General features: G+C 39.0%; 5 protein-coding genes and 1 long non-coding RNA gene across 13 annotated transcripts in view; 4 read left to right on the top strand and 2 right to left on the bottom strand.

Moving 5' to 3' along the window:
• The first annotated feature begins 681 nt into the window (after window positions 1-681).
• Window positions 682-3,767, top strand: LOC104820782 (anthranilate phosphoribosyltransferase, chloroplastic). Its single transcript, XM_010551385.2, has 10 exons — window positions 682-1,046; window positions 1,156-1,237; window positions 1,689-1,832; window positions 1,942-2,103; window positions 2,219-2,302; window positions 2,478-2,666; window positions 2,750-2,840; window positions 2,928-2,987; window positions 3,110-3,228; window positions 3,368-3,767. The coding sequence occupies exons 1-10, from the start codon at window positions 850-852 to the stop codon at window positions 3,521-3,523; spliced, it is 1,284 nt and encodes a 427-aa protein (XP_010549687.1). The 5' UTR covers window positions 682-849; the 3' UTR covers window positions 3,524-3,767.
• A 326-nt stretch (window positions 3,768-4,093) lies between these two features.
• On the top strand, window positions 4,094-7,292 carry LOC104820781 (putative syntaxin-131). The gene is made up of 13 exons (XM_010551384.2): window positions 4,094-4,318; window positions 4,862-4,966; window positions 5,108-5,164; window positions 5,396-5,444; window positions 5,721-5,809; window positions 5,928-6,001; window positions 6,197-6,239; window positions 6,331-6,391; window positions 6,519-6,544; window positions 6,630-6,707; window positions 6,808-6,888; window positions 6,955-7,020; window positions 7,095-7,292. Exons 1-13 carry the CDS (start codon window positions 4,301-4,303, stop codon window positions 7,266-7,268), a joined length of 921 nt encoding a protein of 306 aa, XP_010549686.1. The 5' UTR covers window positions 4,094-4,300; the 3' UTR covers window positions 7,269-7,292.
• Window positions 7,293-7,337: 45 nt separating this feature from the next.
• On the bottom strand, window positions 7,338-12,222 carry LOC104820779 (uncharacterized protein At1g04910). Of its 3 annotated transcripts, XM_010551381.2 has the most exons (11): window positions 11,947-12,222; window positions 11,647-11,832; window positions 11,473-11,557; window positions 10,958-11,028; window positions 10,746-10,834; window positions 10,407-10,650; window positions 10,027-10,139; window positions 9,662-9,752; window positions 9,363-9,491; window positions 8,399-8,952; window positions 7,338-8,111 (listed from the first exon to the last, which is right to left on the bottom strand). In XM_010551381.2, exons 2-11 carry the CDS (start codon window positions 11,785-11,787, stop codon window positions 7,673-7,675), a joined length of 1,956 nt encoding a protein of 651 aa, XP_010549683.1. In that variant the 5' UTR covers window positions 11,788-11,832; window positions 11,947-12,222; the 3' UTR covers window positions 7,338-7,672. The 3 variants fall into 3 exon arrangements, with proteins under 3 accessions (XP_010549683.1, XP_010549684.1, XP_010549685.1); XM_010551382.2 differs by lacking the exon at window positions 11,647-11,832 and having other exon boundaries at window positions 10,746-10,808; window positions 11,947-12,221; XM_010551383.2 differs by lacking the exons at window positions 10,958-11,028; window positions 11,647-11,832 and having other exon boundaries at window positions 11,947-12,221.
• A 611-nt stretch (window positions 12,223-12,833) lies between these two features.
• On the bottom strand, window positions 12,834-13,838 carry LOC104820778. 2 transcript variants are annotated; one of them, XR_772969.1, is made up of 2 exons: window positions 13,441-13,838; window positions 12,834-13,182 (listed from the first exon to the last, which is right to left on the bottom strand). It is a non-coding gene; the product is annotated as an uncharacterized LOC104820778 (long non-coding RNA). The 2 variants fall into 2 exon arrangements; XR_772970.1 differs by having other exon boundaries at window positions 13,482-13,836.
• A 2,152-nt stretch (window positions 13,839-15,990) lies between these two features.
• LOC104820777 (5'-adenylylsulfate reductase-like 7) lies at window positions 15,991-18,994 on the top strand. Of its 4 annotated transcripts, none has more exons than XM_010551379.1 (5): window positions 15,991-16,060; window positions 16,402-16,614; window positions 17,454-17,635; window positions 17,978-18,102; window positions 18,293-18,994. In XM_010551379.1, the coding sequence occupies exons 2-5, from the start codon at window positions 16,447-16,449 to the stop codon at window positions 18,706-18,708; spliced, it is 891 nt and encodes a 296-aa protein (XP_010549681.1). In that variant the 5' UTR covers window positions 15,991-16,060; window positions 16,402-16,446; the 3' UTR covers window positions 18,709-18,994. The 4 variants fall into 4 exon arrangements, with proteins under 4 accessions (XP_010549681.1, XP_010549680.1, XP_010549679.1 ...); XM_010551378.2 differs by lacking the exon at window positions 15,991-16,060 and adding an exon at window positions 16,068-16,208; XM_010551377.2 differs by lacking the exon at window positions 15,991-16,060 and adding an exon at window positions 16,068-16,251.
• Window positions 18,995-19,617: 623 nt separating this feature from the next.
• Window positions 19,618-20,422, top strand: part of LOC104820776 — a 1,690-nt gene continuing 885 nt past the window's right edge. The window contains exon 1 of one of the 2 annotated variants that reach the window (XM_010551375.2): window positions 19,618-20,415. In XM_010551375.2, the coding sequence (XP_010549677.1) occupies window positions 19,746-20,415 (670 nt within the window). In that variant the 5' untranslated portion in view covers window positions 19,618-19,745. The remainder of the gene's footprint in view (window positions 20,416-20,422) is intronic. The other variant, XM_010551374.2, reaches the window with a different exon arrangement.

Here is a 20,422-nt window from a genome sequence, read left to right as displayed (position 1 = left end):
TCGGAAGAGGAACGACAAATGGCGAGACTTTATCACCGAAAAAGAAAAAAAAAAGAAGGCGACGGAAGGAGATGTCTTTTTCTTAGCATGTCGCTTCTATGCTCTTAGATTCGTTGTCTTCTACAATTGTCTTCTGTCTTCTGTTTCTTCTTTATCTCAAAAAATCGTCTTCTACCGACGAACAAATATGGGCTTAGTTTAGAGGTCCATGGGCCTGTATTAGGTTTGAAATTGAATGGGCCGTAGTTGGGCCGTGAACTGTGTTGAGCAGTAGACCTAACTACCTCGGAGGCACGTGAGAAACATGTGGCAAGTATGTTGATAGGTTCAACCGTAAAATTCCTTTTCAACATTCCATTCATAGTCAATAAACTTGTTCCTGATTTGAAAAGTTTTCAATATAGCAAACAATTTTTTTTATTACCTTAATTGAAACATTTTATCCGTATAATATTCGCATGATATCTATAATATATATTTTTCTAGTTTTTTGTACTACTATATTTGTTCTTCATTCAATTTAAGATATTAGTTTCGAATATTTGGATATATTTTTTAATATTTGTAAATGATCGATGCTCCTCCTATTGCTACATTTTTCAATAACGTTTTAATACACGTTTATTTTTATTCACAATTTAATATCTCATAATTATAAAAAATAAAACAACCAATTAGAGAAATACTTCTGTTTTATTGGAAAAATAATCCGGGTTTTCGAAACTAATATATTAAACTTTTTGCTACGTTTTCTCCCAAACTTGTATATTGAACATTTTTTTTTCTGAAATAGATCTCTCTATTGTCCACCTTTCTCTATCTCCTACTCGCGGTCGGCTTCCTGCGGCAATGGCGGTCTCCATTGTTTCCGGCGTCAAGATTGCATCTTTGTCAAATGCAGGAGGAAACGGCTCTGGTTTTGGAAGAAGCGACATGAGTGGCGTCAGGATCAATTTGGCGGTTTCTCGCCCTCCTCTCTCATCTCACAGAGCTCTGTTCAGAATTTCCGGCGCATCTCAATCTCTCTTCCCGTTTAACGGTTACCGGTACTACTCATTCTCTGATCAAATGTTTTTTTAGACTTTTTGATGTTTCTCTCATTTTTTTCCCCCAGTTTTCCTTGAATTAAGCTGTTAACAATCTGGATTTTGGCAGTGGTAACGGAAGTTGTAAAGCAATCAGGGCTCTGCCAACTGTTTGTGGAAATGACAGTTCATCAATCAAATCGTTTAATCAGGTTTTTCTTTTCTCTTCCTCTGATGAAATTCGTGATTGTTTTCGGGGTTTAGTGTACTGATGAGATTTTGATAATTTGTATCTCAATGGGTTTCATTGAGTTGGATTGAATCCGTCGCTTATTGTTGATTGATCATTCAGATTTTTGTATAAAGGAAAAACCCAGTTCAGTTTTTTGTATCTTCTGCAGATTTTGTCTTCTACTTATTCTTGATTTTAGAGAAGTTTGAAACTTTAAATTCCTTGTGGGTCTTAAAAGAATCTAATTTCTGATAAGTCTTCAGCGAATTCCTCTGAAAGAGTATTCTTTCATAATGTTTATGGTCAATATTGGCACTTCAATTTTATTTTCCTCTGGGAAGATTAAAATGCTCTTTTTCTCATGGCTCAGGAGAGACTGAGATGACGTTCTTATTTCTCATAATTGGTTTGCTCTGCTTTTGCTTTTGAAGTTGATAGAGTCCTTGATTGATCGGGTGGATCTTTCGGAATCTGAGGCTGAAGCTTCTCTTGAATTTTTGCTGAATGATGCAAACGAGGCGCTGATTAGTGCATTTCTAGTTTTGCTGAGAGCCAAAGGAGAGACATTTGAAGAAGTAAGTATATACCCTGTGAGAACTCTGCATAAAGAACTTCCATATTATTCAATGTCATTGCATTTTCTATGTAGACATGTAATTTAGTAATGAAACTTGGTCTTGATAGGTTGTAGGGTTGGCGAGGGCAATGTTCAAGCATGCCATAAAAGTGGAAGGACTAGATGATGTTGTTGACATCGTTGGCACAGGTGGTGATGGAGCTGACACAGTTAACATATCCACCGGGGCATCAATACTTGCGGCAGCATGTGGTGCCAAAGTAGCAAAGGTATACCCTTGATTGGTTAAAGCATTCAGTCAAAAGATTAAAGCTTTTAGCCTTTATGCAAAATTTACATCAACGGTAATAATCTCGTAAGTGTAATTGATATTTTTTTTTGCAGCAAGGTAATCGTTCAAGTTCTTCTGCGTGTGGAAGTGCCGATGTACTAGAGGCACTTGGAGTGGTTATCGACTTAGACCCAGAGGTGTGTGTACTTTAGATTCTAAAATAGTGTTCTTTGTAGTAGATGCATGGTGTGTTAATCTTTTTTGTCATATCTGTTGGTTGACAGTTGATTTCTTTTGCTGAAAGGGTTTTTTCGTGGATAGTCAAACTAAAGTATGTAATTTGGTTAAACTGATCTATACTCTTGATTTCAGGGAGTTAAAAGATGTGTTGAAGAAGTGGGGATCGGTTTTATGATGGGTCCAAAATATCATCCAGCAATGAAGATCGTCGGTCCTGTCCGGAAAAAGCTGAAAATAAAAACTGTTTTCAATATATTGGGTCCTATGTTGAATCCTGCTCGTGCCTCTTATGCTGTTGTCGGTGTATTCCATGAAAATCTTGTAGGTACCTTGCACTCCTAGTTCAGAATTGATTCACTTCCATTGAAATTATTTTTAAGTTAGTTTCTTTGTTCTGCACATAGGTTCTTAAGATGGCAAAGGCACTGCAACGATTTGGCAAGAAAAGATGTTTGGTTGTTCACTCGGATGGGCTAGATGAAATGAGTCCGCTTGGTAAGAATTTCTTTCTTCCAAAATTATACAAACTCTGATATCATCCTTGTTTTTCCGGTGCTAACTGTGACTCAGCTCTGGAAACAGGAGGGGGACTAGTTTATGATGTCACCCCCGAAAAGATTGAGCAATTCTCATTTGACCCATGTAAGATCTCTCTATTCTCTCTTTGGCCCTATCTTTTTTCTAGTCCTGTGAAACCAATACTGTGAGAGTAAATTCCTATGAGCAGCGTGGTTAAGCTTATTCCCTTTCGATTTATGTGACAGTGGACTTTGGCATTCCTCGTTGCACCCTGGAAGATTTGCGTGGTGGAGGTCCTGAATATAATGCCGATGTACTGAGACGGGTTCTGTCTGGGGGGAAGGGGGCAATAGCAGATGCGTTGGTACGTTTCCATTAGAAGTGTTCTTCCCCGAAAAATTTCAGATAATTGATAGACATTCTAACTTCGTGGGAATATATCCCATACATTTTGGTTCTTGCATTACATACTCAAATTGGTTTCCCGGATTTGTCGTGGTCAGATCCTGAACGCGGCTGCGTCTCTTATGGTTTGCAACCGAGTTAAGACTCTTGCTGAAGGAGTGGCATTGGCGCGTGAAGTACAATCATCTGGAAGAGCAATCAAGACGCTGGATTCATGGATTCAGACCTCTAACTCGGTTCTGAAAATTGTGTAAACATGTTCTTGATGATGATATCCAAGTGGAGATGTCTCTCAGGACAAAATCTAGTGAACCGTGTTTGTAATTGGAAAGGGTGTATGGTGAAATAGAAGGTAATTCATCATGTGAGAACAGAACACTCATGAGAGAATGCATATATATATATATATATATATGTATGTAGGTGCAACTTTTGTTTCTTCGATTTCGGTGTAAAGCATGAAAGCAGTAATAAAACCAGTTACTTACTGGGTTTTCAGTGAAATTTACCATGGATTCGTACGTATGATATATTGCCATTAGAGTTATGAGCATGGTATATGTTCTCTCTTTTTCTTCCAAGCATTACACTTTATGTTTTGTGGTGAAATAATGCAAAATCCGCATTTAAATACGTAGACTATTGATATGGAAACGGAAGAAGTTCCGAAGAATCACGACCGTTGATCTGGACCGTACGTGTCCGGAAAAAATCTGATTCCCGTACTCTGTCGTGTACGGAAACCAGGCTCTGTCTCCTCCCTGGGGCTCTATTTCTTTCCCCAGAAAAGAAAACAGAAAACTTGGATCTGGTTTTTTGTTAATTACAGAACCAGGTTCCTACATACAACGAGAACAAGCCCACCTCGTTGTTGCCAGAAAAAAAAAATCTTTTTCAAAGAAATTCAGTTATTTCTTCCGAAAAAAATCATATCATATATACAAAAAATTGTTGCGGAGCTCTGGGATTTGGTTGATTATACATTCGTTTAAAGTTCTTCTCCTGATTTTAGGTTCTTCAGTTCTCCGAAAATGAACGACCTTCTCAAGGTTCGTCCCTTTTTGTTTATATTTCTCTGTTTCTTCTTCTTTCGTCAAGATTCTGAAGATTCCGACCATTTCTTCTGCTCTTAGATCACCGTAGGTGGAATTATCTCGTGATAGAATCTAAAACAATGCGAGCGATTCTTCAGATTGTTCCCAATTTTCCCCCTTTCATGGAATTCGTTAGAAAATTAGAGAATCGGAATCACGGGTTTTTAATTGCTTGGGACACAAGGTAATCCAGAAGAATTTTTCTTTCAGCTGGAAATAGTTTGGAATTTCAGGATATAGTCATAACTTTCTAATTCCTTTTTGATTCGGTACAACCTGCGATGACCAGAAATTTAGATCTTATTCAAAGAATGAACAAATTTATCTCAAGAGGCTAATTAGGCCCCCCCGGGGAATTCATAACCAGAAGGTAAACATGATTCTGCATCTGATAATGCAACCTCGATGGATCATAATCCATGATTCAGTGTTTTGTTGCATGATTTTGTTCGAAGAATCGATCTGTTTGATCAAAAGCTAACCAAAATGTCTGTTCAGGGTTCGCTCGAGTTCCCCAGGAACAGATCTACAAGAAGCGATATCGAGTCGGGGCATGGCCCTCATAACTCTGGAGAACTTGGGTTGAGCAGTTTCTTCAAGAAGGTCCTTCTCCATACCAACTTATGTTCATGTGTGTGTGTGTGTGTGTATGTTCATGTATTAGTCTAGAAGAAATCAATCTGCGTATTCACAATATTCAGACATTTCTTCATACCCTTGTTTCATGTTCTTGCTCACATTTAGGTTCAAGAAATCGATAAACAATACGAGAAGCTGGATTCCCACCTCAGAAGGCTTCAGGTATTGCTCCTGCTCCCTATCTATCCATTGTGTGAAAGATGAAACGATGAGAAAAACGATAAGGGTCGAAGAAGTAAATCCCATCGAGTGAGATGAGTGTACTTGGGTATGAGTATAAATGCATTTATCAGGTCTCGGTTTGCTTATTTTCACCTGAAATCAGAACGTTAGTAACAAGCTATACACGATATACTAGCTGTTGAACTGTGAATCTGGGAATCTTGAATGCAGGAAGCCCATGAGGAGACGAAAGCCATCACCAAGGCGCCTGCCATGAAAGGTAATCGAGCCTCAGAGATTGTAACAGAGCTATACGATCGAAACGTTTATATACATACGTATCAAACCCAGTTAGTGAAAAGGGACTGCCAGTGAATGCAGGATCTGTTCCATGCTTGCGATGAAAACTCTTGTTGATCCATGTGTTATATAAAAGATAAACAGGATGAGATATATAGATGAATGGATCTGGCGCGATCAAACAAGCAAAGGATACATGATTTTGCTTGCATGTCATCTGGAATGATATGTTCTTTGATTGTGCTGCTTTCTGCAGCAATCAAGCAAAGGATGGAGAGAGATGTGGACGAAGTGGGGAAAATCTCTCGTACCATAAAAGCAAAGATAGAAGAACTGGACCGAGAGGTTATATGCTTTAGGAATGAATCAATTTGCTTTTTTTTGCTGATGATATCGTTTTCATTTTGTCGTTCTTGCATCTGGGTTTGAGTTCATCTTGTTCATGCCCCTAACGTTCCTGCAGAATATGGAGAATCGGGGAAAACCTGGTTGCGGGAAAGGAACGGGTGTAGACAGAACAAGAACAGCCACAACTATGTGAGTTTTGCCTTTTAATACTCGACACTATTCAAAAAGTCGGTTCTTTTATCTCAAATTTACATCTCTCTTGTCACCATGAGAGACTCAGAAAGTTTCTGAATAAGTTCTTTGCGATTGATTCCGATCCCCAGTGATCTTTTTTGGTTAACAATGCGGTTTAGCTCTGTTTCACACAAACTTTTCTGATGGCAGTGCTGTGAAGAAAAAGTTCAAGGACAAGATAGCTGAATTTCAGGTGGTTTCAGAAAAAAAAAAAAATCTGTCTGAGATCTGACTAGATCGATCCATGTGTAGTTTCAATTGTTTTCTTGTTCCTTTCTCTGCAGATGCTAAGACAGAACATCCAGCAAGAATACCGGGAAGTTGTAGAACGCCGAGTGTTTACAGGTTTGGAAAGGATCTCCATTATGTTCAGCTGTTCCATAATGATCTTCTGTTCTGTGAACTGTTATACAGATCGTTTGGTTTGCTGACAAACTCCGTTCTTTTTTTTTTTTGATTCTTGAATGCTTAGTGACGGGCCAACGAGCTGATGAAGAGGTGAGAGCGATTATCAAAACAGAGTTTGTATTTAGATTTTACTCAGGAAATGTAAATGGGTATGTCATGTATCCTTGGTGTTCAGACAATTGATAGATTGATTGAGACGGGAGACAGCGAGCAGATCTTCCAGAGGGCAGTACGAGAACAAGGTCGAGGGCAGGTCGGTCGAATTCCTTTCCCCCCGCTATATAACCGTTATCTTTTCATATGATAAGACAAATGTCTTGATCAAACTGTTGTGCTGTGACTGGTGAATGCAGATAATGGATACATTGGCTGAGATTCAAGAACGGCACGACGCTGTCAGAGAGTTAGAGAGGAAGCTTCTTGATTTACAGCAGGTAACTTTCGGATTCGACGAAGATTATTATTCATTCAATAACACGATCGATGTTTTTTACGAACAGGTGTTTCTGGACATGGCTGTGTTGGTGGATGCACAAGGAGAGATGCTCGACAACATTGAGAATATGGTAATAATCTTTTTACATTTACCTCAGTCATGAAAAAAAAAACCTCTGGTTCGAGTTTTTTTTTCCCATTACAGGTGTCAAGTGCAGTGGATCATGTCCAGTATGGTAACAATGCATTAACGAAAGCAAAACAGAAGCAGAGAAGCTCGAGGAAATGGATGTGCATTGCCATCATCATCCTACTTATCGTCGTTGCCATCACACTTGTCTCAGTTCTCAAGCCATGGACTCACAGAAATGGTGCCTGAGGTTTCTCTGCCTCGTTCCTGAATATGCTACTGTATACTCCATAATATATATATATATACATGTATATGTAATGAAACGTGATGTATTCTTCTTCTTTTCTGAAAAACAAAGTGTTGTTTCCCTCAAAACAATTTAATATATGTATATATAAAAAAACAACCCCAAGACAAAAAAAAAATCTGAATTCGATGCAGATTTACAAAGCATCTGTTTCAAGGGAGAGGCTGCATCAGTTTGTCCCCGTCGTTGATATCTTTAAACTCGCTTTCATTTGAAGTTCATTCTGTCACAAAGGGTTAAAAGCCGGCAACTACGAAAGAACACCTTCTCCTTTGCTTCTTCGACAGAATCTTACAGAAGTCGAACTCCGTCTCCAAAAAAGTACAGCGGGGAATTTGAGGGTTCAGTCGTTAGGATCCCATTCGTCGTCCTGGTCGAAGGCTAATTCCACCTTACTTTTCAGGTAGTCTTCGTCGGTTTCCGACTGCTCAGACAGGAGATCATTTTCGTAATCGGGGGTTTCATCGTCATTATCAGACTTGCTCTTTTCCCCTCCAGCAGATTTTATCCATTTTGGGCATTCATCTTCCCCTCCATAGAGATATCTGCCATCATCATCATCATCCCGTACTAGCCTGGAAGCTTCGACAGGCGATGTTCTGCATGAGCACTCGGGAAGTGGGTGCGAAAGAAACAACCTGGTTTTTGACAACATCGACTGCCTGATAAACCCACCTTCAGCTAAACTTGAGTTTAGATGTTTCTTCACAAGAAGCGTCCAGTTTCGTCTGGGGTGGTACATGTTCTCCCGTGTGATGTTGAGGAGTTCTTGAATAACTTTCCTGTTTGAGAAAAATCAGGAAAGGGTGACTAAGACGATTTGCAAAAGCAAAGTTCCAGGCAAACCTCATGAAAAGACAAGATCTATGTTCCAGAAGTAGTACTAATTAACTGAAAGATATACAAGGGGGCTACATTGCACATACTGAATAAGAACACGCATGCAGTAACAGTGTAAAGCCAGACAGGAACATAGGTTAACGTGACATGGCAATCGAACTAGAAAATCCTTTATGCATGAAAAATGATATGGGCAGGAAACTACAACTAGTAATCACTGCCTGCTCACCTGTCTGGTCGATACGTCCGTGAAGAGGGCCTCTCGTAGAGTCTGTGCCCCATTACCAAGCTTGAAAAATCCGGCCACCCACTACCATCGTTGTTATAACCAGGGAAGAATGCATCAGCCTCTACTGAGACAAAATAATCAAGTGCATCCCACAGCAACCTGTGTGCTTGATTCCTAAGATCCATGGGCGACGGGCTTGGTTCTGTGTCATTCTCAGTAACCCAACCATACCATCCTTCTTTTTCATGCAGGTAGATAGGTCTATCTGGAGGGGGAGGGAGAGGCCGAGGTCGGGGACCTGCCTTGTTCCACTCCTCCTTGAGTTGCTCATCCGTTTTCCGTGGAGACATTTCAAAGGTATTCTGCGGAAGATGCGTTTCAGGACCCACCAACTGGGATAACTCGTCCTCGCTGCACAAGGAAGTTCGATCCACTAAATTCGGGAACATGGCACGTAAAGGGGTCAAAACTCGTTGGCCACCAAAAGTCTCAGATCCAGCAACGTAAATAATTGTTTTTGGGGAATAACCCAGTGCTCTCAGAAGAATTCCAACCTGCAAAATATCGGGACCAACTCTAACATCATATGAAAAAAGTAAAGCTAATACTATTTCGCTGCAACAGTAAAATCAATTCAAAGTCTGAGGCATAATATTGTCATCACAAAGCATACTAGGGGCTGGAAAATGGTCTAGCAGACTTTAACTGCAAAAGCATCACCTACATCTACATGGGAACAACAAACAAGCTTAGGAACTTTTGACTCGCATATGCATCCAGTGACAATTACGGGCCTCAGACAGAATGCAAAAGCAACTGCATACAATGCATCATGTTTTGCAGAGCCCATTGAAACTTATCAGAAAGACTTCTCAGGAAGTAATAAAGGGCAATTAAGAGGGGCATGGAACTGTTCCTATAAGCATTTTGTTTAGCACAAAATGAGAGTAACTGCTGATGTTACCTCTTCAGGCATTAGAGGACATTTTCCCTGGTCCCTGCGCAAGTGTGAGTCTACACTAAGGTCATCAGAAATAATTCTCTGCTTGATCAACTGAGCCCGCCGATACTGAATGAGTTCAGTGTGAATATCCTTTGAGAAGTAAGAAGACTAGAGTCAGAAAAACATACGGCTGTTCCAAAAGTAGATTACCACATGAATAAAACACCAAGAGGGGAGAAGAAAGAGAGCACAAATTAATGTCGGAGTGAACACCCTGTTCTAGCAAAGAGAACAGCTGGAGAAAAGGCTAAAAATGCTACCTGGAAAAGCTCAGCACAACCCTGATAAGCCAATGTGTCCCTCACTAAGCCAGGGTGATAAGCTAGAAAAGGTTGCCCCCAACCTCGTAACCTAAAAAGAAAAGGATATATCTCAACTTGAAGTATATGTGTCATGGATATATCCCAAGCTAAAGTTTATAGACGGCCACCCCTTGCATTTGTTAATTACATTTCTCAGCCAGCTAGTTGTCCATTTGATTTTGTTTTGGAACAAAAAAGCTTAAAATGTTTGCATTCTCAATGTCCTTTTCTCTTTTAAGACCGATCCCAAAAACAAAATATTTCCGAAGTTTTATCTCACTTTTCTGCAGTTAAAATTCTGTAGTCCAAACTACTGCAAGTACCTCTCGACCATCTTCTTGACCAGCAACTGGATTTCTGAACGGAACTGAAGGGCGTGGAAGGCAACCCTACAACGGAGTCTTTGGAGTTCGGACATCGACGCTGGCAAAGTTGACTGAAAACAAAGACGATTTGCTTGAAGAGAAAGCATAATGATCAACTGATGTTATCATTTCTTCTCAATTGAAACATAACATGGCCACAACTAGATACAATTCAGTAGGGTATTTTGCAGCAGAAAAGACACCCAATCAATGTTCTCCAAATAAACAGACAGAAGATACAAGTATTCCAGATATAGAACCTTAGGTTAACTGGAAAAAAGAAGTGAGGGAAGCCAGATATCACAGCTAAAGTAACAAAAAGAAAGTTTGGTAAGTACCTGCAAGCAACCCCCATTAGAGACGATCAATCCAATAACCTTGTCTTTCTTTAACTTTGGCAATACATCCTTGAGATAGAAATTTGGTGAGGCAGAGGTTTTGGGCTTAAAAATAGGGAACTCATTCCTTTTTCTTGCACCCTTCAAGCTCTCAGGCAGAGACTTCACAACCATAATGTCATTTTTTAGAAAGGCTATAAACTGGTCTTCATCATAAAGGTAGGAGAAGCTCTTGAACTTGTAGCTGTGTGACCCATTAAAAACAAATTAGAGAATGGAAAGATCTAAGACCAGTGGTTGAGAAAGAAGCTAAATAAAAGAACAAAGAGAAAGGCATACCTGATGCCTTTTGAGCGAAGACTTTCTTGGAGCTCCGGAATGACAAGGGTAGCATTTAGAAGCCTGGATATGGTGACAAGATCACATATCTAGAAAATTTACAGAAACGTTATCAAGACAATATCATGTATCTAGAAAATTTACAGAAATGATAACACACAAGCTAGAAAATCGATAGAGATCTTATTGTTTTCAAGTCAGAAGATACATACAGAAGATCTAATCTTGTCAAATCCACCAAAAATCTTTGCGTAGATGAAACCATTGTTCACTGAACTTGGGGCTACAAAGAGACAAGGTCGAGAAAGAGTCGTGTAAATTTGAGAAATCATGAGAGCGTCATAGCACAAAGGTTCTTAGGAACCGAGAAATTTCAGATTCGAACTACTAAACACAAACAAGAAAAACATCATCTAGAACAAGACCAGGTACAGTCATTTTTTGTCTGAGATTCAGCTTCATATAAAAAAACAGCTGCAGACTAGAGATGACAAGATGGTTTAGGATTAAGGGTTATGCAACACTTAGTGGAAAAACGAATTGCATTCGCAGTAATCAAAGTAAAAGATGACCCTGAAACCTATGATCTCATATACAAGTAGGTGACCAAGATGACAAAACTGAGGCGACTGCTTCATATGAAAAAAACTGCGAAAAATTTGAACTGGATTATCTATGAACACACTTGCATGCACTTAGTGCATGCGAAGGAGCTTAAATACAATACCAGCATAGCTATTTCTCGAGTTGGCGTATGGCTGCAAGGTTTCTAACGATTTCACAGACCGCCATAGGTGCTTATTCCTAAAACCCTGCAAATTGAGAGGTTCTTACATCAACAATACATCAATACAGATACTCTGATTCACAGAGACGTCCAGGAATCCATCAATTATTTTACCTGTATCCCTATTTCCTGCTCAAATCCTCTCACTAACTGTACACCTGAAGACTTGGTTATGGAAAGATGAATAACCAGAGATCCAACTGACAAGATCAGCACAAGGAGCGCAATCCATTTTATTCTAGATTTGAACAGCATCTTCTATCAGCCCACGAAATCCAACTCCTCTCTCAAATTATAACCCTAAAGCAATAGAACGAATCTAAAAATATCAAACCAAGCGGCTATGATTTTCCAAACGGAAAACGGGACAACCAATATTTGGGAGGAAATCGAGAACTGATGTTTAGCAATTACCTGAGGCGAAGGACCGAGGACGAGATCAAGGGTCAAACGGAGAAGAACCGCCGCAACATGCGCGAAATTCACGAGAAACGAAGCATGCTCGGGATCCAGCGCGAGGTTTCAGGTAGGTTGTATCTCACAGATTCGAGCTTTCTCGCATTTTCTCGGACGAGTTTCCGGGGAAACAAACAAGGCCCATGTAAAAGTGAAACAAATTCGTCGAATCAGATCGACGGAAGCGAGCGGGCGAGAGAGGGTGAGTGAATGAAAAATCGAAGCAGGAGGGAGTTGCACGTTGGATTATCGATGTTCTCTTAATTTTAATTTTGATTAATTAATTAATTAATTAAAACGAGGTTGCTTTGTTGACAAAGAAAGTCTTGTTTGTATGAACTCAAAACCATAGAGATCTTAGTATCTCAGAATTTGTTGTTAGTTTTTTTTTTTCGGTGCTTGGTTTTGGTCATTAACCAAAACACTAAACCGATTCTAAATAAATACCGGTTAATTTAAACAATAATTGCTCTCCTAGGTTAATAATAACAATTACACGAGATATATAATCTCCACTCGTTTATTCATGAGGTCTAACTTCAATAATCTTTTTTTTTAAAAAAAATCGACAGCAAATAATGACAGATGGAAACAGTAGATCCAAATCAGATATGTTAATTCAATTAAGATCCATGAATCGCGGTTATTCATGGTGTTATTATGATTCACTTGAGGTTTGTCATGTTCTTGAATTTGAATAAAAACATATCGGAAACTGTTTTCTGATTGCGAAATCGAATACACATATACGTGTATATATGTATGTATGGGGACCTGAACTTGTAAGAAACAGAACAAGAACAAGAAACAAGTCTTTGTCGTTGTTTATGACGAGGAGGTCCAAGAACGTGAAAGAAAGCTTGGAAATTTCTGTATGGAGAAGGAAACGTCATGGACATGTGGATATGATATGTATGTATGCAGAGACTTCCATCACATATCAACACTATCAAAGATCAAAATGATTCGCTACACATACAGACCGTATTCGAACGTGGTCCTGAATTTCATTTGCCCAGACTCGGATAAAAACCAAAACAAATGAACTCTCTATCGCTGACGCCGACCGAAGCACGAGTTCTTGCTTATCAGCTGAAATATCGGTTCTTGAAGGAGCCTTCTGTCCAAGATTTGCCGAGAAAGGCCGGTGAAGCGTCCGGATTTGATCACATGATGGGTTGACCAGCAAATCCCCTGCAATGAAAAAGCATTCGCCCATCTCAGATCTCGACTCAACAATACCAGTTTTCCAGATTCTGTTTTTTTTTCCCGAGAAAATATAGGACTGGGAAAATCTCTCCTCGGATGGTAAAACCAAAGCTTCTTGAATAAGATCTAAGATCCTGAACAATTGATGTTACTCGATGACCCAAGAACACGTGCATTCAAAGATTCAAAACTTGTGGCCAAACCCAGAAAGCGGAATCAAGATTATACAACAAAAAGGCTTACTTTACATTATTAATCCATCAACAAAAAGAAACGATATTTACACATATATTGCTTCCTTGTGGCTGCAATCTCCAAGAAAAAAGTCCCTCCGCCTCATTCGGAAACCTTTCATCCCTCACACATGTTGTTTCGTCTCTCGATCTGACAAACCCTAATCTGATCTGGCTTAGGTTGTCTTGTCGATCAAAGACCGAAAGTTCATCAAGAGCAACTGAGTGAGAGGAGAAAGGCTTCCCCATGTGGAAGAGGGAGTTCCTTCTTAGCTAACGCAATCACAGAGTAGCAAAATATGCAACGGAATCAATCAACGGATTCATTTGGAAGAAAAAAAAATATGGTAAAGAAGATAACGAAGAAGAAGAAGAAGAGGTGAGAGGTGAATGACGCTGAGAAGAGAGATAAGGTAAGCTCGTTTTTAAGGGCGGAGGAATCTCCTGGGAGCCTTCCTCGTTGATTAAAACAAAAAAAAAAGATGTTTTATTTTATCTTTATTCGTTAGAAATTAAAAGGATTGTTGTTTCGTAAGGTAAAATCCCAACAAAAACATGGTAACTTTTCAATCGTGACCCAAAAAACGAAATTTATTTTTTATTGAATAAACAATAAACTTTTTAAATGAATCTAAAAAATATTAAATTTTTATAACTATAAAAAAATCCGGAACTTTTTTAATAATCTAAAAAAATATATAAACTTTTTTCGATTTAAAAAAAACTAAATAAAATAATCTGATGTGTTTATATCTGTTTATGCTACGTCATTCATTTTGTTTATTTTGACAATCGTAGAAAAGTAGAGTGTTTGTTTTGTCAAAATTAAAAAGTTTAATTTTATTTAACAAAAAATAGTCAAAATTGAAAATTTTAGTGTTTTTTTTAGATTTTTCTTATTTTTAATCATTAATTATGATCTTATTTTAACTTTCTAATTTACTTAAATGTTAATAAATTTCTATAGATTTTTAATTTATTATTTCAAATCTACTAATTCTATTTGATTATATTTTTGTTTATATTTTTCTCCTCATTGTGAATTAGTTTTGTTTCGTACCAATATGTTGGATTTTGTTCTTCGATGTATATAAACGTATGTGTCTACATATATATATATGTCTCATTGAATCAAATGACGAAGATTTATTTTGATTCCAATTAATTCTTTTTAACCATATTGTCATATATATATATATATAGCATGGATAAATAATAATGTGTATATATATACCCAATAAAAAAAGAAATGGCATGAAAAAATAAATTATACAGTGACATTTTTTAAACCGCCTTGGGGACACGTGCAACTTGGGTCTGCCACTAATATATATAAATATATATCAATTTATATTTTTTTGAAAATATAAAAACTTTCAAATATATATATTTTTAAACCTTTGAATATAGACATTCTTTTACTATTGGTTTCAAATTAATTATATCATACAATATCTTTTTATATTATGTTTGCTATTTTTGTTAAGTGTTTCACAACAACATCATTATTATTATTATAGGCAAAAATATTTTTATTTAATAAAAAAACGAACCTTCCATTGAAAAGTAAATAATAAAGATTAATATGCGTTAAACCAAAAGAAAAAACATTTGATAATTTTAAAAGTAATGTATCATTTGATATTTGTTTTCTAAATAATCATTTTTTTAAAATTTTGAGACCAAATCAATGTGTTTCAACCTAGTTGGGAAGAACTCATGTTTACATATGAACAGCCAAGCCAAAGGTGAAAACTTGCCATATTTGCCATCGCAGCAAATCCCAACCCATAAATCATGATTATTGACAACAAACAGACTCCAAACCGAGAGAGAGAGAGATTAATCATATGTCGAGTTTTTTGAGGTTGAAAACGAGATGAACAAGGTGAGCAGCGGAGTTGTCATCCATTTTCCTCCCGGTAAATCGAAAGAGAAAAAGATATAAAACAAAATAGAGACACCTAGAGACGAGCTCCAGCGAATACCGACGAGTATCGATGAGCTTCGACGATCTGAGGCGGAGAAGAAAGTCCTAATCGACAGATGTTCAAATACAACATATCTAAGTTCAACGCGTGAGAGAAGAAGATAGGAGAATTAATTTTTTTTAAAAAATTTAATAAGAGTATTTTGGTCTTTTAACTTAAAATGTCGTAATCGCTACCGAAACATAGATAATAAGTGGCGTTTTGATTTTTCTAGTTTTGTTACGGTTATATTTCTCTGGGTTTAACCAATCAGTTTCTCAACCGTCACTATCCGTTAAAAATCGCAACCGCTCTGTTTGCGAGTAGCGGCGATGCAACTAGTCAACCCAATTGTGTTCGAGTTTCTCGATTCCTTGGCGTTCCTCATCTCTTCTTCCTTCTTCTTTGTAATCTCCATTGTCGTCGATTCCCAACCTGTCACCTGTCAGAAAGCGATGGATGAAACCCGGAATATAAGGCCCATTTAACGTTTGGGTCGTATTATATCAGTTTTAATGGGCCTAAGTTTTTTGTCCAATATTTTATATATGAACTGTAACATAATTAAATAGAGGGTTTAAAAACCACAGAATAAAATCACTCGCCCACCAATCGCGGGTCGAAAAGTGTTGGAGAAAGAGTCAGAGACGCACAACAACAGTAATTTGATTCTTGGTTTTGGCGTTTTCGGCTCATTTGTTGTTTCTACAAAAAAAAAATACCCAAAAGAAAGTTTTGATTTTTCGGATCTGGGTATTTCCCCAATCTTGCCCTGCTTCTACGATCATTTCTGGGTAGTTTGCTCTAGGTTTCTGTTGTCGTTCTTCCTCTTATCCTCTTCCTTGTTAGACGTAGGGTTGTCTTTCTCTGATCCTTTCTTGTTTCGCTCTTGGTTTTGATTCCGATTTTTTTTCGTTTTCCCCTGGAATTTCGTTCATAGATCCTCTTCCCTGTTGTTGTCCACCGATTTTGATTTTGGGGTTTTCCTTGTTTGCTTCTAGATTTAGGTTCCGGGTCTTTCTCGCTCTTGCTCTAGCCCCAGCGCCATGGATTTCAGGGTCTCGGTTCTACTCCTCTGCGCCGCCGCCGTATCGTCCCTCCGATTTGCTTCATCCTCGCCGGAACTTGGCGTTTGCCAACCTGAATTCGTGGTGTTTCGGTGCGGTCTCGAGGCGAAATGCCCTCGTTCTCTGTATCCAAATCCTCCTCTTGAGGTACGTATCTTGATTTCTGTTCATTTCGGCTATTGACAGTTCTAGGGTTTGTTATTCAGCTCCTGTTTAGCGTATTCAGTTTGGATTTGGGCTTTGGTTTTGTTAAAATTGGATATAACCCAGTTGTTTGTCTTGATTAGTTATTATTAGACACTGGAACTGATGTGGCGCGAAATGAACTCGGCATTATGGTTGTCGATTAGCATTGGACGCAGATAGGATTGTGGTTATGGACTTTGATATGCTTTTAACTGGAAGAAGCGTTATACTGCTGTCTGAATTCTTGAAATTGGTCTTCATATTGTGAATTGATGTGATTGGACTCTTCAGCGCTTTCTGGGCATATTGTTGAGATGAATTACATACGCACACATGCACGCTGTGAACTCATACCCAAGGACATGTTTATAGCTGAGCTTCGAGTGCATTTTCCCGTCTTTAACTGCCTTCGGTTGAGATTTATGTTATGCCCCCATGGCTATTAGAATCTTCTGGTTATTAGTTAACAGTGAGGGAGGGGAGTGGTATTAGTTGAGAAGACAGTTACAAAACGAATAGTTGATACCTGGGGAAATATGCTTCTCTTTAGTCAACTACTCGATATTATAGAAGAAATGGTTAGATTGCAATGGAATGAGAGAAATATACGGCTCAGAATTTAAATTTCTTGTAATTTTGAAGTACCTTTTCTTTGTGGCAAGTAATATTAAATCTTCCTTGCTAAATATCAAGACTGCAATAGTATGTCACTACTGAAGTAGAAATATGTTTTAGATATACACCTGGGGGCTTCATTATTAACACAGGCAGTATCCACGTCGGCATTAATGTTGATTCAGGTGGATGGAGACACCCTGGACAGAATAATGGACGCGAAACACGGAAATGGTTACACAGCTGTGCTCTTTTATGCTTCCTGGTGCCCGTTTTCACGTGCTATACGACCTAAATTTGATGCTCTGGCGTCAATGTTTCCCCAAATACAGCATATGGTTCTGGAGCATTCTCTAGCGCTACCATCGTAAGAAGCTATTTTCTATAGTTCTGTTCATTGCGTGAATGTTACTGCATTTTGAGCTAGTCTATTGATAAGCAGTGTCTGGAAGGAATTCGGGTTCAAATGTAGTGGAAAAAAGGCGTCGACAATATGCCTGCTTTCATACTTGAATTCATTAACGGGTTCTTTGGTCCGATGTGCATGATCGATAAAGATAACCAGTGGCTGCTGCTGCTTATATGTTATTCTTACCTATCAGATTTTCTATGCATTTTCTTGCCAGCGGCTGCTGCTTGAAATGGTATTTGATCTCACCATGTGTTCTGCTTTTTTCCTAACATACTTCATTATCTGGCTTTGTTGCAGTGTCTTTTCTAGGTATGGTGTCCATAGCTTGCCTTCAATCTTGATGGTTAAGCAAACATCGAAGGTGCGACACCGTGGTAAAAAGGATCTTGCTTCATTGGTTCAGTTCTACAAGAAAACAACAGGTGAGTGTTATCCATGCAACACCAATGTCACTTTTGCTTGATTTTTCCCCCTCCTGATTGGATTCTTTGGCGCAACCGGTTGAACCTCTTGAAGAATCTGATTGATTCTCTTCAGATAATTTTTCAGCAGCTCAGGAAAAGTGACTGTTCTTTTTTTTTTTGTTTCCTTTATTCTGGTTGGCCTTTTCAGGACTCCACCCTATCCAATATGTGGCAGAAGGGGAGCAAACAAGTTTAGATTCAGACAGTGGGATGATCGCATGGTTAAGTAGTAGTGGATCATCTAGGAGAGAGATTGTGGCAAGAGAGCCGTACTTGGTATTAGCAATGCTGTTCCTCTTGTTAAAGCTGGCAATCATGGTCACCCCCAGAGTGCTGCTCCGCATGAAAGCGTTATGGGCATCTCACGTCCCTCGGCTTAACTTGGGAATGATGGGAGACAACACTTGTCAGCTGTTTGGACGTGCCCTTCACATGATCGATGTGAGGAGGATATGGATGAGGCTTAGACTCACCAAAACCAGAAACTTCCATGAGAGGGCTCAGGTTTGGGCTTCTTCTCTTGCTTCCGTTTCTCTTGGAAAATCTTCCTCTTCTCAAGGTTGAAGAATTCTCTCTTAATCACTTGCTTCAATGTAGAAAAAAAAGGAGATAAAAAAATGCCAGGTGGGTTACTTTCAGTATCTCTCTCTCTCTCTCTCTCTCTCTCTGTATGCCTGTCTGTATGAGTCAATTGGCATTGAGGAAGCTTGTAAATGCAAGAACCGTTTGCTCCTGTCTGTGAATATTGTTTTTTTTTTTCCTCTTTCTAGTGTTTTTGGTTTTGCCACGCAACTTTTTGTTTTTTGTATACGTTGAAGAGGTACGAGCTTTGTTGATTTTTTTTTTTTTGTATGTGCTCTTGGGACTATTAAAGACCTCTCTCATTCTGGGTATGCGTATGTATGTTAGTGCGTATACGCCATGCACGTGCAAAACGTGTGATTTGCTGTTCAATGTCAACCAAGATTCTGCATTTTTGGTGTCGTCACGTGCGAGTGGTGATGGTGGTGGTGCATGCGTAGATGAATCTGGTTCTTGTTCTCATGATCCTGATGATGATGATGTGACAACTTTTCTGTTTGATCTTTGGTCGGTCCGTTTGTTACAACTATACATTATAAAATGGATGAACAAAGCTTCCAACTTGGTAAGAGATCACCAAAGCTCAAAAACATGACTGCGTCACTTAATTATGCTACTAATTACTAATTAATGGCATTTAAAGAACATCAAAGGGCATTTGATTGTCAAAAAAAAAAAAACCAACATGGTTGGCGGTTGGGCCCAAAAAGGACCACTTCTCCTTCTGTCGGTTCCGTTTGTGTAGATAAGCTCTGGGTCCATTTCCTTTGACAAAGCCTACGAATATGTTACAATTACACATTGAACAATTCAATGTATTCAGCAAATAAATATCAACTTGATTTGAATATTCTTTTTTATTGCTAACGAAACTTACAAAAAAAGGATGGAGATGTGAGTTAAAAATATTAAAATATTACGAAAGTGTGCGTCTCTATTTAAAAAAACCCCAAACCCTAATAAATAAACTCCAGGAATTCGACAGGATATATCAGAAAGTCTCCAGGAAGAAGGACGTCATGGAAGAGATGGATCTCGGGGAGTGGGAGTTGCTCCCGAGGAGCAACTTCAACGGTATTGATCATGATGATGACGATGAAGGTGGAATGATGATCAGAAACACCACGAGGAACCCTAATCCAAACCCTAAAAACCTCCTCCACACGGATTACTTCATCTGCCCATCTCCCAGACAGACCGAACCCAATCCCAGATCCAAACTGCATCTTCTCCAAGTACCAATTTCATGGGAACCCCTCTCCAGCACCGACGACACTGATCTCGACAAGAATCAGAAGAAACTTACCGACGATGTCTCTGTCGTCCTCCCCGTGAGGATTCTCCAGCGCCCTGATCCGGCGTTTCTGGAACCGGATCCGGGTCCGGGTCTACTCGCCGATCCGGTTCCGTCTCCGCGAGTATCCTTCAAGAGAATGAAGGAAAACGAATTCGTCGACATGAAAATTGACCCGGCAAGGGTCTCTAGTCCACTGCCTCAGATCGATATCAAACCCTTGGATTCCGATGATACGATGAAGATCGAGACGGAGGGGGAAGACAGTGACTTGCCGAGCAAGAAAGATGATTGGGCTGAAGATCTGATTCAAAGGAATGATGGTGAGAAGCTGAATCTGTGGAAACTGGGTCTCACTGGGATCGGGGCAATCTGTTCGTTCGGTGTTGCGGCGGGGGGCGC

This window comes from Tarenaya hassleriana, unplaced genomic scaffold (assembly GCF_000463585.1).
Source record: "Tarenaya hassleriana unplaced genomic scaffold, ASM46358v1 Cleome32, whole genome shotgun sequence".
NCBI classification, from domain to species: domain Eukaryota; kingdom Viridiplantae; phylum Streptophyta; class Magnoliopsida; order Brassicales; family Cleomaceae; genus Tarenaya; species Tarenaya hassleriana.
This window is presented reverse-complemented; position numbering and strand designations above follow the sequence as displayed.